The sequence below is a fragment of the Anarhichas minor genome, unplaced genomic scaffold (assembly GCF_050575085.1).
Source record: "Anarhichas minor isolate MPS153535 unplaced genomic scaffold, ASM5057508v1 ptg000026l, whole genome shotgun sequence".
Classification (NCBI taxonomy): Eukaryota; Metazoa; Chordata; class Actinopteri; order Perciformes; family Anarhichadidae; genus Anarhichas; species Anarhichas minor.
In genome coordinates this window covers 1,344,665-1,359,104 of record NW_027466472.1, presented here as the reverse complement: position 1 = coordinate 1,359,104, position 14,440 = coordinate 1,344,665, and the positions used below count along the sequence as shown (strand labels likewise).

Sequence of the window (14,440 nt, the reverse complement as noted above, 5' to 3'; positions counted from 1 at the left end):
AAGCATTTGAATCAAGTAATTAAGAATCTGCATAACCTGTGTTTGTGTGTTGACAATTTACATGAGCATGTAAGCGCACATGTGCAGTAAACACCTACACATTCACAGAGTCTGACACAACAAGCCGTCCCTCAGGCAAAATCAAGACTACAAAGGAACCAGTGAGTTACCCAGTGGACTACATTTTGAACCCTGTTTTTTTTTTTTTTTTGCCCATTTGTTTAAAATTTACATTTGTTTCTGCCAAGTTGGCACAATAAATGTATGAATGAGCTATTAGCATTTTCTGTTTGCAATGTACCTATTGGATGTACAGACAACTGTCACCGGATTACTTTTATACTGAAGAAAACTCTCCGGCAAGTTTTGGATTGATAAGGAGTGTCTTCCTTTCTCTGACTTAAGCTGATTTTTGGACATTGGAGATATTGATATAGGGAAGTGTAAGAAGTCACATGTAAAGAAATGTGTGTATCATGTCAGTCCGTTCGGGTTTGACTGAGTTATGACTCCAAGAAAGAGTGTGATATTTGGTGCAAATAGTGACAATTGTTGATGAGTGTGTCATTGGGCCATTGGGCTCATGATTCAAGCACAAATACTGGTGTTCTAAGAGGAGAACTTACTCCATGTAGTCTATTTAGAGTAAATTAAAGCCTTTACTTTAGGCTTTGCTTTCCACCGCCTGATGGCTTAGTAATGACTGTGTACCAAAGTGGTTTGAATTCCCAAAGCACCTGAGAGAAACAAATGGTTTAAATTATGTAATATTTGCATATGTCATCAACACATATTGAATAAACATTTTACAGTAAACAATCCCACATAGAAAGCTAAGTACATATTACATTAATCACAAACTCGCCAAGAAAAAACAGAACAGAATTGTGAACTTATACAATCTTTGTCCAGCAGTAGCAAAGTTACCAACCATAACATAATTATCTCCGCCAGGCGTGGGATAATGTTTCGGTAGACTTTCGGTCAGCCTGCGGGCGGTCATGTGTTTGGTCGTGTGTGTGTGTGTGTGTGTGTGTGTGTGAGCTTATCTCAAATATTACCAATTAGCCAGATATATTCTGTACTCATTTATGACTGTATGCTCGCAATTGCTGTGCTTTACAATTATGACTGTTGTGTACCATCATTGACTGCTGACTCCTCACTCCTATTAACCGGCAGGTTAGGGGCAGCAAGTCATCAACAACTGCTTCAGTAACATAAGGCATGTCCGGCAATTGGATAGGCTAAAAACAAGCCTTAGCAAGTCTGTTGCAGGGCACATTTTGGCCTTTTTCACGGCCCAAACACTGAAGTTTGGTCTAATTTTGAACCGGAGCATCTACAGATGAATTCCATACCCGATATGTCATGATCCACTAAAGATAGGCACAATACAAGATGAATAAATCCCTGTTTTTGTTATTTTTGCCACCATCTTAACTGTAAAAGAACCAGAGAGGGACAATTGAGAGTGAGATTAAATGCCTTTCTTTGACAGAGGAAATGGAGACACACCTGGAGGAGATCTGCACTTTTCTAAATCTTTCGTAATAGTTACAACCACCTGTGTGAGCTCTTTGTGATCCCCGCTCTTTGTGATCCCCTAAAGATAAATAAGGCCAGAACTGTGTGACTTTCAGTCCGGCACCAGAATAAAGTTTGATGCTGATGATTGAAGATAAGTAGGTCACCAGAACTGTCCAATGAAATACCTGTCGGTTCATGTGCGTTCACATTTACAACTCTTTGTTCATTTGTAATAATTTTGTGTGAACTCTGAATGGACCAGAACTTAAAGGAATCTCTTTGGTCTTTACAGACTAAGGAAATCAAACCAAAGCAATCTAAGACAGACAGGCAGACCACCTTAAACCACTGAACCACCGGGACGCCCGCAAATTTGTAATATTACATGGTATTTTTCTCCACTCTAACCATTCTGTTGCTCTATATCAGGGGTCCCCAACTGGTGGACCGCGGTCCGGGTCCGGATCCAGACGCAATTGCATCCAGACCCAGAACATATATATGTTTTGGAATTATACATATCAGACAGTTAGTTAAACTTTAACCGGCGCAGTTTATTCAGCCGTTACGGCACTTGTTCAGCGGTGCAGGAAACACACCGACCAATGCGTTGCAAATCACATCAGGTGATGCAGCTCAGCCAATCAAATATGGGTATTCTGACAATTTCCTGACTCGAGTGAGATTTACACACACCAGACCTTATTGTACTTTCAATGAGAAGAACATTTATTTATGTATTTCTATGTATTATTTATAATCCATCCAGTTAAATTTGAAAACTGAGAATAATAATTTGTAAAATATAATTGGTGTACTTTCTTTGATTTGACAGTTGTTGACTACACAGAGACATTGTTACTACTACTAGGCTTCTTGAATATATTTATATATATATGGCACTAAATAGCGCGAGTTAGATATTATTGTAATGTTTCGGACCTTTGCCCGAGGAGATTTTCTCAATCTGGACCTTCTGGAATTTTAGTTGAAGACCCCTGCTTTATACTTTACCCGATGAGTACTACAAAAGAGTATTGAAATGATGTGACAACTGATATTAGATATACTGTAACACCAATTTTGTTTTTGATTACACTGCAGAAAGGCAATTTTTTGACTTGTCAGAACAAGGTGATTTCAAATATGAATACAATGTATTTAAAGGTACTCTGTGCATTTGGTAGATTTGCCGGCATCTAGCGGGGAGGATGCAGATTGCAACCAGCTAAACGTTTTCAAGCTGTGCCAAGCGAGTAGGAGAAATACGGTGGCCGATGTGAAAACCTGAACCCGCGAAACACAGCAATTCGTATTTGTCGTATTAAGGCGTTAATGTTGCAATGATGCACTCTGCATCAACCCGTGTGTGTGTCTGCAGGTGGAACACAGCACCCCCCCCCCCCCCCTCACAGAACATAAAACTTAGAAGTTGCACAAACTGAAAAGTTGAAAAGAAAATCTCTGGAGGAACAGCAGTTCAATGCACAATAAATATGTATTTATTTCCTTAGTGTTCTGAAGAGTCTTCAGAGTCCGCAGACACGTCATCCAAACTGACAACCGCCAGGGAGTCACGGGGGAAAACATACTCGTCCATGTTAGGGAGCCCGGACAACAAACAGCAGCTCATGGCACTGCGGGAAATATCCAAGGGACAAGCCTCCGTCCACTCCTCAGTCGTTGCGTCGTAGTACTCAACGTTAGTGCAGGTGGAGCGGCCGTTAGAGCCCCCAACAACATAGAGCTGGTTGTTGAGCACTTTGATACCAAAGTTGCTGCGGGCAGTCAACATACGGGACACTTGCTGCCAGGTGTTGCTCCTAGGGTTGTAGACCTCTGCGCTGCTCAGACGGACGGAGCCATCAAAGCCGCCAACCTTTTGGGAGGAAAAGTGAAAATGAAGGCTGAGACGTTTGAATTGACATTTAACCAAATTCTTCGCCAAAAGAGAGCGCTCATCTGAGTCTAAAAACAACCACTGACCAAATCTCTTCATACGTCGCACAGTTAGCGTGTCACTGTTTCATGTACTTACTGCGTAGACATGGTCTTCATATGCAACGATGCCCAGTCCACTGCGCTGGCAGGTCATTTGGCTGATCATTGTCCACTGGTTGGTCTCTGGGCTGTAACATTCAGCCGTTTGCAGGCAGTCGTTCCCATTGAAACCGCCACAAATGTAAATCTGGGGAGAATCGGAGGAGGTTGCTGAAGACCTTTAGTCTGACACTACTCTCTGGCCAGTTACTTCAACACAGCCTCAAACAGAAACACTAATTGCGGAACTTGAACTTGAACTTACAATTTGGTTATTTTTACAGCATCGCAGTCTCGTTTCAAACAGGTAAAAAATCGAATTGTTCCCGTCACCATCGTACTGTTACTCTTGAATTACTCTAGTTCACTTCACCCACCTTGTTGTGGAGCGTCGTGCTGCAGGCGTCGCTCCTCTGCTCGTGCATCGGCGCGATGAGACTCCACTGGTTGGTCTCGGGCCTGTAGCGCTCTGCGGTGCTGAGTCGTGAGTCCCCGTCAAAACCTCCCATGGCGTAGATGCACTCGCCCAGCACAGCGACACTCACGTAGCATCGGCGGTGGTTCATGGGTGGCGCCTCGTGCCAGGTGCGCGTGCTCACGTCGAACCTGCGCACGCTGTTGAAATGCTCGACCCTGTTGAAGCCGCCGACACAGTAGATGCTCCCGTTGAGGACGGCGGTGCCGTGGTAGGCGCGAGGACCCATGCCTTGGTCTGTCACCTGCATCCAGAGGTCGGTGCTGACGTCGTACGACTCGATGCTGTTCGTTGGACCGACGCCGCTCCAGCCCCCAACGGCCAACAGGATGGCGTTAGGCAGGCGAGGGCGGGCAAGAGGGTTGCTGAGATGCGCAGAGGGTCTGAACCTCATGATGGGACTTAGGATTTCGATGACTGCCCTGACCATGTGCAGGCACTCAGCGTTGTTTTTCACCAGCTCATTGGACATCACATTGAACCTCACGTAGTCCTCACTCGTCAAAACCAGTCGCACCTACACAGAGAAAAACAGGACACAATCTTTCAATTGAACTCAATGGCCTCTACTCGAGTCCAGTGTCCAGACCTCTGTTGCTTTTCTATAATTAACTCTTAACCTCTCGTTTGACTATGGTGGTTTAATTGATCGTCGCTGCAATTTAGGATAACACCTTCAGCCAAATTCTGAAGATGCAAGTCTAAACTAAATCTGGTGACAGAAGGTTAACCTACCTTAGACAAGAGCACTGCGATGTGTGCTTTTCGCTCTTCAGGTTCGTGGGCGATCCAGCGAAGGATGGCCTCGAACGCCACGCTCTCTTCGCTCACATTGAGGTCGTCTCTACCGAGGATGTCGGCGAGTTGCAGCAGGGAGAGCTGCGGGAACTCTTCGGACAAAACCACCTCCTCAAAGTGATCAACGATGAAGTGGTAGGCCTTCAGCCGCAGCTCGGGGCACAAGCAGGTGTCGGTGACCTGAAAGATGCCGATGCAGTTCTCTGGGCAGAGCTGCTCGCCCAGGAAGTCGCAGCAAGTTTGCACAACGCCCATGACGTTGAGCTGATCGGCTGCCAGCAGCAGCTCCTGCACGTTTTCCTCCGTCACGGAGACCAAGCCGGTGTACGCGAACTCAATGATGAGCTGCATCATGTCCGGAGACAGGCCGGGTATGTGGAAGACCTTTTTGTCTGGAGGTGACCAGCGACTCCAGAGAGCCCTGCGGGTCAGGATAAACACACAGACTTCAGATTTTCATTCTCATTGTATCATTGATAACAATGATAAAGTTTTCCAGTAAGCATTTACAAAATCAACATATTACACCATTTTGCATTACAGGGAAATTGTACAATACGTAAACCGCCGGACATCATTCCGAGTGTAACTAGCAGTAAGAATGTCACTGTCAAATAAATGTCACAAATATGTAATACTACATTTTGTATGCTATTTTTGTTTTCTTTTGTGATCTCTCTGGAGCTGTTTCACCACCATCTACAATTCATCTCAGGTTTTGTGCAGCAGTGAACAGCTTCTTCCTTCAATTTGTCTGTCGAATTAACCATCTCAAGTGTTTGCAATTACTTTTTTTTTGTTGCATTAAATGAATTTAGTCACTTTTCTGAACACACAAACTACTCAATGCTACTAATCAATACTAGTCTGCTTAAAAGCACATTACTATGGACCTGAGAGACTATTGTAGCTGATATATTATATCTTCTCCTCTATCTCAAACTTGTCACAAATCCATGAACGTATGTAATTCACCACATATCGTGATTAGTCTCCCAGACTTGATCATTAACTATTACTTTCTATCAGATAGCCAACTCACAGGAAGTACGTGCTGCATCTACACAGGATGACCTTGTGGATTTAAAATGTTACGTCCTCGACTTCGATGACTGCGTCGCAAAATTTTCCCTCCAGACGGAGAGAATTAAACACGGAGCTTGACATGTGTGAAGATTCGTTCCAGTCACTCATCTTGATTTTCTGAGTATGGGAGCTTTATGGTCAATGACTTGTCTCAAGGGTCTCAACAGGTCTTTTGAGTCAAAAGAGAGACAGTGACCACACATCAAGTTGGGGTGCTAGAATTCTAGGTCCAGGATTCCATTCTAGATTGGAATCCTGGACCTATGACATCTCTGATGAACTGACATCCTCCAATTCAACCTGTAGACCATACGATTGTCATACAAGCATAAAGTTATGCAGTATTTATTGCTGTAACTTAGTTTTCTTTTTGTGTTTTACATGTAGCCTACATCAATCTGACAGTGGTGTTTCACCAAAGTGGCAAAAACATTATAAATGTTGCTCTGCTTTGCACATAATCCACACTGTAAACAGTGTCATTTTGCTTTTGACAGAAGCCATTTCACTGAATGGTGCACATTATGTTTTCTGCTAGTTTTATTACAGATGTCCACCAGTAAAATAAGCAACTCATTTTACTGTTAGTTTAAACTCCTTGGTCACTTTGTTAGGTACTACATAATCTAATACAATCCACTACAACAGCTCAGATATGAATGTTTAGTTTTTGTTAAAAACTTTCAGAGAGGTGTTGATTCAACTACGTGTTTATTATTGACGTTGAAGTTTGCAGTGCTGTACATGCATGCATCTAGGCATGCAGCCATTCATTCACACATCGACACACACTTACGGAGTCAAACACATATTCATTGCCCAAAAATCTGCAGTAACTCCCTGGTTTTAAACCACTGCCTTACTCAAGGGCAAACACAGCAGGTAGCCTGAGATCTAATTAGCAAGTTAGCCTTTGGTTGACTGAGTAAAGACTCCATCCAAGAGAAATATGCGCTCAGTTCACGACATTGTGCTGTGATGAAGAGGAAAATGTGTGCAGCAGTGAACAGTAGGAGGGGGCACTGTGTTGACAAATAGCTGCTACATACAGCGGCTTCTGATTAAACAGTATCCGAGGAGGTGTTCATAAAACAAAGAGGCAGTGGACTGTAATCCAAACAGATTTCACCAAAAGTACTTGAATTTATTCACCGGGGTCAGTTTGGTTGTTTTCAAATCACTGGCCCAGTAATTTGTCTTGAAGGCAAAACAACTCAGGAGTGAGATGTAAAATCGTTTAGACACAAAGCGTGAGCTGAATATTTACAGGGGAAATAATTTTTCAAAAAAACTGGACCTATAAATCACTGAATGAGGCCGATAGAGTCGTTCTTCAGTAACAATGACTTTCGAAACTAATTTTCAGTTAGCTATGCTCTAAACCAGGGGTCCCCAACTGGTGGACCGCGGTCCGGGTCCGGACCCAGACGCAATTGCATCCGGACCCAGAACATATATATGTTTTGGAATTATACATATCAGACAGTTAGTTAAAGTTTAACTGGTGCAGTTTATTCAGCCGTTACGGCACTTGTTCAGCGGTGCAGGAAACACACCGACCAATGCGTTGCAAATCACATCAGGTGATGCAGCTCAGCCAATCAAATATGGGTTTTCTGACAAGTTTCCTGACTCGAGTGAGATTTACACACACCAGACCTTATTGTACTTTAAATGAGAAGAACATTTATTTATGTATTTCTATGTGTTATTTATAATCCATCCAGTTAAATTTGAAAACTGAGAATAATAATTTGTTAAAATATAATTGGTGTACTTTCTTTGATTTGACAGTTGTTGACTACACAGAGACGTTGTTACTACTACTAGGCTTCTTGAATATATTTATATATATATATATATGGCACTAAATAGCGCGAGTTAGATATTATTGTAATGTTGAAGACCCCTGCTCTATATGAAACCAACAGGGTGAGAAAGTCAATGTGATCAGTCTCACTAAAATGGCCATGCAGCCTAAAAACCCTGTGGATATTAGCGTGTGTGTGTTTGTGTGTGTGAAGTTTTGTGTGTGTGTGTGTGTGTGTGTGTGTGTGTGTGTGTGTGTGTGTGTGTGTGTGTGTCCCATTATGAGCTTGTGGAAAGGTCATTTGGCTGTTGACTCCTAGTCTCTGCCGGGAGCGGTTGGATAATTGCTACTCTAATTAGTCACTTTTGCATAGTCACCTTCAAGTACGTCTCCCACTCACACACACATACATAGACATGAATACAGTACATCCTGTGTATTTATATACACACACACACACACACACACACACACACACACACACACACATCTACTGTTCCTCCACTATCACTTTCTTTTAATTGTTTCTTCTATTTTTGTAATTATAGGCTTTCAGACAGACAATTGTGGATGCTTACAACAATTGACTTGATAATGTTTTTCATGTTGACACCGAGCTGACGATGATTTATGACAATTATGCGTTAGCAAAAAGCACTTTTGTTAATGACTGTGGAGGCTAAGTATTTCTGAGGCAGACATGACTGGATGAGAGCCTCAGCTTTAATGATACCGACATTCATTGAGCTGTTAGACAACAATTCCGTTGCGTATCAACATCTGTCGATGCTAAAGGAGACAGAATACCTCAATATAAGGCACTTTAGAATGCCTCATTCACTGAACACTGCAGTCCTTGTCACTGCTGGCTGTTACTGTGCTGCTCCAGCCTTATTTGGTCTGGTTTGACCAGCAGCTTATGATGGCTAGTGCTAGCCGTGTTAGCACACTTAAGATAGATATTGCTGCGTAACTGACATGACTGACATTATGATTCCCACTGCTTTTCTTGGCAAGACCCACCCTGCGTAGCATTCAACTGCCGAGGTACCGGTGACCCGATTTGTTCAGGTCCTATGACCTATCCTGACCCTGACTACTCGAGGTCAATGCCGAACCTTAACCTTAATCATCTCTGCCTCAACCAGCTCCACGGGGTCGGTTTGCCAGGAAATACAGTGGAATTCCTGATTATGCATTACTGGAGCGTCTTTCTGCCCCATGACTCTGTTGTATGTGCTAATGATTCTAACATGTGACGGACAAACACAGAAGCCACTGATCCCAGCCAAGGAATAGTCTGCACATGACCCCGAGTAAACACTGTTTTGTGTATGAATAAATTAAAAAAAAGATACAACCTGTTATTTGTAATTCTTAATAATTCACAAAATGTCGAACTTGTTTTCTTTGAGGTGGAGTTAAGAGTTTTCAAATGATCGATTATCACATTTAAGAAATATAATTACAGGTGTGTTGCTGGTCCAAAGCTTCAAACTGTTGCACATTGCTTTGAAAATGGAGTGGTACCAGTTTCGAGTCCCTACGGCCTTCGGAAGGGGTCGAAACCAACTTAACCCCACGTCCAAATTGGCTCGTAAATATGATTTGAAGTTAGCTCATGAATGAGATTTTGAAGGGCTTTAATTTTGAAATGCTACATCAGAATGTTCTGGTTCTCTCTGAGTGACACCTTGAAGTGGTCTGCTATTTAACCAATATTTTGAAAAATATTGTAAAGAATTAAAAGTTGATGAAATGAAGATGGAAGGGTGCAGCCTCTGTATAGTAACATGGCACATCCTTTTTAGAATGCATCTTTTTATAAACCAAATCATTGATCATCTCAGAGTGATTTAAATCTTGTTCAAGGCCACAGTCTTGGTCAAGGACAGTGGCAAGAGTGTCTGCGCCTTCTATTATGTATATCTTTTGGGAGGCAATGAAACTAGAGCACCTCGAGAACAAACAACTCCCACCAGGACACCATGGCTCTCCTGTGGCAGCTAACCACTGAGCTACATTTTACATATATAAATTGTCAGATTCTGCAATATTTATAAAATGTTTTCTTCATATGGGTCCATTTCTTTCTCATATGAATGTGAAAGTATCCTTTTCCTGATGCTCCTACGAAACAGTTACAACATCAAAGTCATTGAATTGATCCTAATGGCACCAACCGTGTAGTGGCAGTGATGTCCCTTTGCACTGATCATCGTTTCCAGCTTTGTTTGGTACCCTTACATCCAATAACCCCCCAGCCAATCCAATCACTTCAGTTTACACCTCTGCTTTCACTTTGCCTCTGGAGCAACTTTCTCATTGCTTCCCTGCCCCCCCCCCTCCCCCTCCTTAAAGTCACCTTGTTTCCAATGCTCATCAATCTCTGTTGTGGATCCTTCCTCCAGCAGGCCCTACAGGCACCCCCCTCCGCCTCCCCCTAACTCCCTCTACCTCTTTCACTTCCTCTTTCCTCCATCTGTCCCTCCCTCTCCTACACGTCGATGTTCAGAATAACCTTGTGTTTACGGGCACAGCACACTCTCTCTGTCTGGTCGTTCCTAAATGACTCAGCAGTACATCTGGTAACAATCTAATGAAAAATTTGTAAAACAAGTAAGCTTACAATCTCCTCAACCTGGGTATCAAATATTTAACTGATTCCAAATGATTTTTACAATGTTCATCTTGCTACACAGCAATAGGACATAGTTGGGCTGCATGCTCTCATGCCTTCCACCCTGTCGTGATGAAAATAAACAACGCTAACAATCTACAGCCTTGCAAGTTGCTCCACGAGGCAACACTTTCTTCTTTAGGTCTTTTCTTCTACCCTTTATTCCCCTCTGTCGTCTCTTTTCCCCCCCTCGCTTCCTTTCATCTCCACCCTCCCTCGCTATCATCTCTCCGCCCTGCCACCTTCCGATCTCAGATCGCCTCCTCTCTCCCCATTCTTTTACCGCTCCTATCTCGTTCCTCCATCTCTGGTTTGAAGTTAGAAGGTTGGATTGGGTGACAGATCTCTTAAAGACTTTCAACTCCAAAGGACTTGAGGCAACAACTCCCACAGTCAGGTTCTAATAGAGAGACAGGAGAAGAAGAAAAGACACCAAATAAACTGCAGAGAGAAAGAGAGAGTGAGATGGAGGGAGGCAGATAGCAATTTTGTTTTTCTTCTCGCCATGGAGTGCCCCAAGAGATGATGAAGGATCTTTGATGTGTGATGTTTCCGTTCTCTACCTCGCTCACTCCCTCTTTCGCTTTCTTTTCTTTGTCCTCTGGTTGTTCCACGTCCTCCCTCTTCTCTGTTTGTGTGGTTATTTATTTCCTTCATTCCTTCCGTCTGTCAATTTGCATCAGCCAGAGACACAGGAAAGTGGAGGGATTGGGGAATAGAAAAAGTTTTTGCTCTGCTTTCATAAGCAAGGCAAGCCAGAGCTGAACTTTAACTTTTGTAGCTTTGAAGTGTTTGAAGTTGACACTTAATGGTGCTGGATGATGTCTGTGCATTCATGTATTCATCCCTGTTAGTGGGTAGGTGTTATTACAAGTGGTGAATCCTTGCGGAATTGCTGCCTTGCTCTTTCTCAGACAGACGCAAGCCCCCGTGTGCACATGTGCACACTCTCGCAGTCAGTAGTGTATAGCTTTGAGCTCGTGGCATGGTGGATGGTTCTCTGAGTTACTTCCAGTCCTGAGGTTTTGTAATGGACACTGATTCCACCCTCTACACACACACACACACACACACACACACACACACACACAGTAAACACACACACACACACAGCAAAGATTCTCCATCTGTGTCCAGCTGGCGTCTTCCCATGCATAGCAGTGCACCTGTTCTCTCAAGCGCTAATCGTGTGTTTCTGACAAGATGCCGAACTTTTGTGTTGCCTACAACAACAACTCTAAATATCACTGTGGACTGAAAGTGAAGACTTTCTTTTAACCTGACTATCAATGAATTGTCTAAGTGGTATTCTTTGCAATCTTTGCTATTTTAAATGTATCTGAGCTGCTTTTTTATAACAAGATCCATATCTTGTGTGCAGAAGATAGATCTAATATCTTGTGCACAAGATAACACGGAGTCCCCGAAGTCCTGAAAGATTATGTTTTTATATCTTCTAGCCAAAAGATATAAAGGTGTGGAGAAAAATAACTTGGAGTGCACAACATATTATCTTTTTCACGCGTGATCCGTTTTATCTCGTGCAAACTAGATAAAGAATGTTTTCCTGGCTTCTGGTTCTCTGTAAAATGGAGTCACTTGGGCAAAACATGTAGAGTTTGGCCTGATGGCGACAGTAAAGCCACGCTGCTACCTACATCAAATATCTGTATAGCAGCCCTTTCACTCAGCTTGTGGGCAGGATTTTGCATAGTGTACCTAAGCTTAATTTATAAGTCTGTGTCATACTTTGTCTGTCAGGCTTAGTCAGGAGGGTTTAGCTATTAAGAACAGCAGTACCTCGATAACAGCTATTAGACGTTGCCAATTGTCTGTTGTTGCAAAATTACTTTTACACTACCTTAAAGGGAACATATCATGACAAACAAATCACTACAAACTGTGAAATAAGACTAACCAGTCAGGTTTCTTTTGTGGGCTGCCTAAACAAGAAATCATATGAGTCAACCAGCCAATATGTCCGATAACCCAAATTCACACTAGATATGAGACATCAGCAGCTTAGCACGAAGAACACTGGTATTCAAATCGGTCTTCAAGTACCCCTGTTAGTCTTATCCCATAGTCGCAAGCTCTTACTCTGCTTTACAACGTAGTACTGACATGTGTGGCTACATAATTCTCTCCCTCCTTCTGCTCCCTGAGAGAGATCACCAACAGACATCCCAGCCCAGAAAGAAGCAGCCTTCTCTCGGGCAAGACCGCCTGGCCCTCTGCCCTTTGAAGCCTGCATGGGGAAGTGACCCACTAGACACTCAGATCCCCTACGGGCCCGAGCTCTCTTTGAAATACCGAACGGGCGAAAACAGGGGAGAAGCGGTAGAGCATGGGAGGGGACGGTCTGCATTTGTAAATGTCAGAGGGATTAGTGTGTGTGCATGTGAATGTTTTAAACTTGGCACATTAGTAATGAGATGTAACCAAATTGAAGAACAGACACGTTAAAGATTAAGAGCAAGAGTGTAATGCATTCAAGACACATTTGAAATCGTATATAAACCGACTTGTAGACACAAAGAATAGGAATTGCCCTTTATGTACATGTTACACATGTCCTGACATCCTAACTAGCCGATCAAAGTCAATCCCATCAGTATCAATCACTTCTGCAGCACCATCAAATCCACGATCAGATTATCCCCCCGTTGATTCTGAGCGCTGACGCAGCGCATCAACATGCTGCATATGTGTTAAGCAGCTGTGCGGGATGATCACCAATAGGCCAGATGTTGTATCTCGCACATCAACAGCAGCAAAAGTGAACCGGATTGATTAGAGCGCCCATCTGCTGGGCTAGCACGGTGTTAATAAGCAGAGCGCTCTTCATTAGAGAGGGAGGTTACCCAAGGCTAAGTGCTCAAAGGCTGTCCCGGGTTACATTGGAGGAGCTGAGAGGAAGAGGGGAAGTATACGGCCCGAAGAGCACTGGGGAAAGAGAATGGAGAGACAGATGTACTCAGAGACAGACAGAAAGACAGAGAAGCGATTCCATCTGTGACGGAAACCTGACAATCTGTTATCTCCAACATAGTTTATGTGCTTCTCCTGTTTTTCTTTACCTGATGATGAACCACTATATCTAACAGACTAAAAGACTTTCGAACAGACAAATGTAATAGTTTATGACACAAACCCTGTCTGTCATACCAGTTAGATCGTCACTGAAAATGTCCTGGAAACGTCCTGGAAAATGATCTCGAGAAAACAGAGATGACACCTAGGTGACACCTCGACACAAAAGAACTTTCAGATAATCGGAGGTGCCGGTGGACAAACTGTGTTACTTTTAGTCAGAGCCCGGCAAGCTGTTTCTCCATGTCTCAGATCTTTATGCTAAGCTAACCGAACTGCTGGCTGTTGCAGAATGACGACAGCAAATACATTTGTTTCCCAAAGTGTCAAACTATGTCTTAAAAATGAGCTAACCTCAGCAGCTAAGTGTTCCATAACATGTATGACTATCTGAGCTGACGACCACATATCCATTCATGACACTCTCGTCTTCTCTCCCTGACAGATCTGTGACAAGGAGTGGCATTACTACGTCATCAACGTAGAGTTCCCAGTGGTGACCCTCTACGTGGACGGAGTGACCTACGACCCCTACCTGGTGACTGACGACTGGCCCATCCACCCGACACAGATTGACGTGCAGCTCACGGTCGGCGCCTGCTGGCAAGGTGAGCGGGCAGCGCCGACAATGATGATGATGATGATGCCAATGGGGGTGATGATGGAGCCAATGAAACAGGGAAAAGCCTGCGACTGACACAAAAGTTTAACATAATAGATGAGGTGTATTTGGTATTCTGCTGATTGAATATAGCTTCTACGTGTGAGCGAGTTCAAGAATATGAATAACACTATTGCTAGGGGACTCGCTGAGTGTCGAACATGTTCTTTGGCCTTGAATGAGCAATTAAGAAGAGCACTTAGTGTGCCTTTGACAAACGATTGAACCCACGTGAATGAAGGCGGACAATTTCACTGTCCTCTGAAC

The 14,440-nt window shown here is 43.3% G+C and overlaps 2 protein-coding genes across 2 annotated transcripts in view; one reads left to right on the top strand and one right to left on the bottom strand.

Annotated features, from left to right (window-relative positions):
- LOC142959281 (calsyntenin-2-like) overlaps positions 1 to 14,440 on the top strand; it is a 130,008-nt gene that overhangs the window by 90,863 nt on the left and 24,705 nt on the right. Inside the window, exon 9 of the mRNA XM_076100527.1 lies at positions 13,958 to 14,120. Coding sequence (XP_075956642.1) covers positions 13,958 to 14,120 — 163 coding nt within the window. The remainder of the gene's footprint in view (positions 1 to 13,957; positions 14,121 to 14,440) is intronic.
- On the bottom strand, positions 3,041 to 6,037 carry LOC142958955 (kelch-like protein 10). Its single transcript, XM_076100023.1, is given in 5 exon segments — positions 3,041 to 3,409; positions 3,569 to 3,718; positions 3,948 to 4,562; positions 4,781 to 5,264; positions 5,886 to 6,037. Coding segments are annotated over 5 exon segments (1,770 nt in total).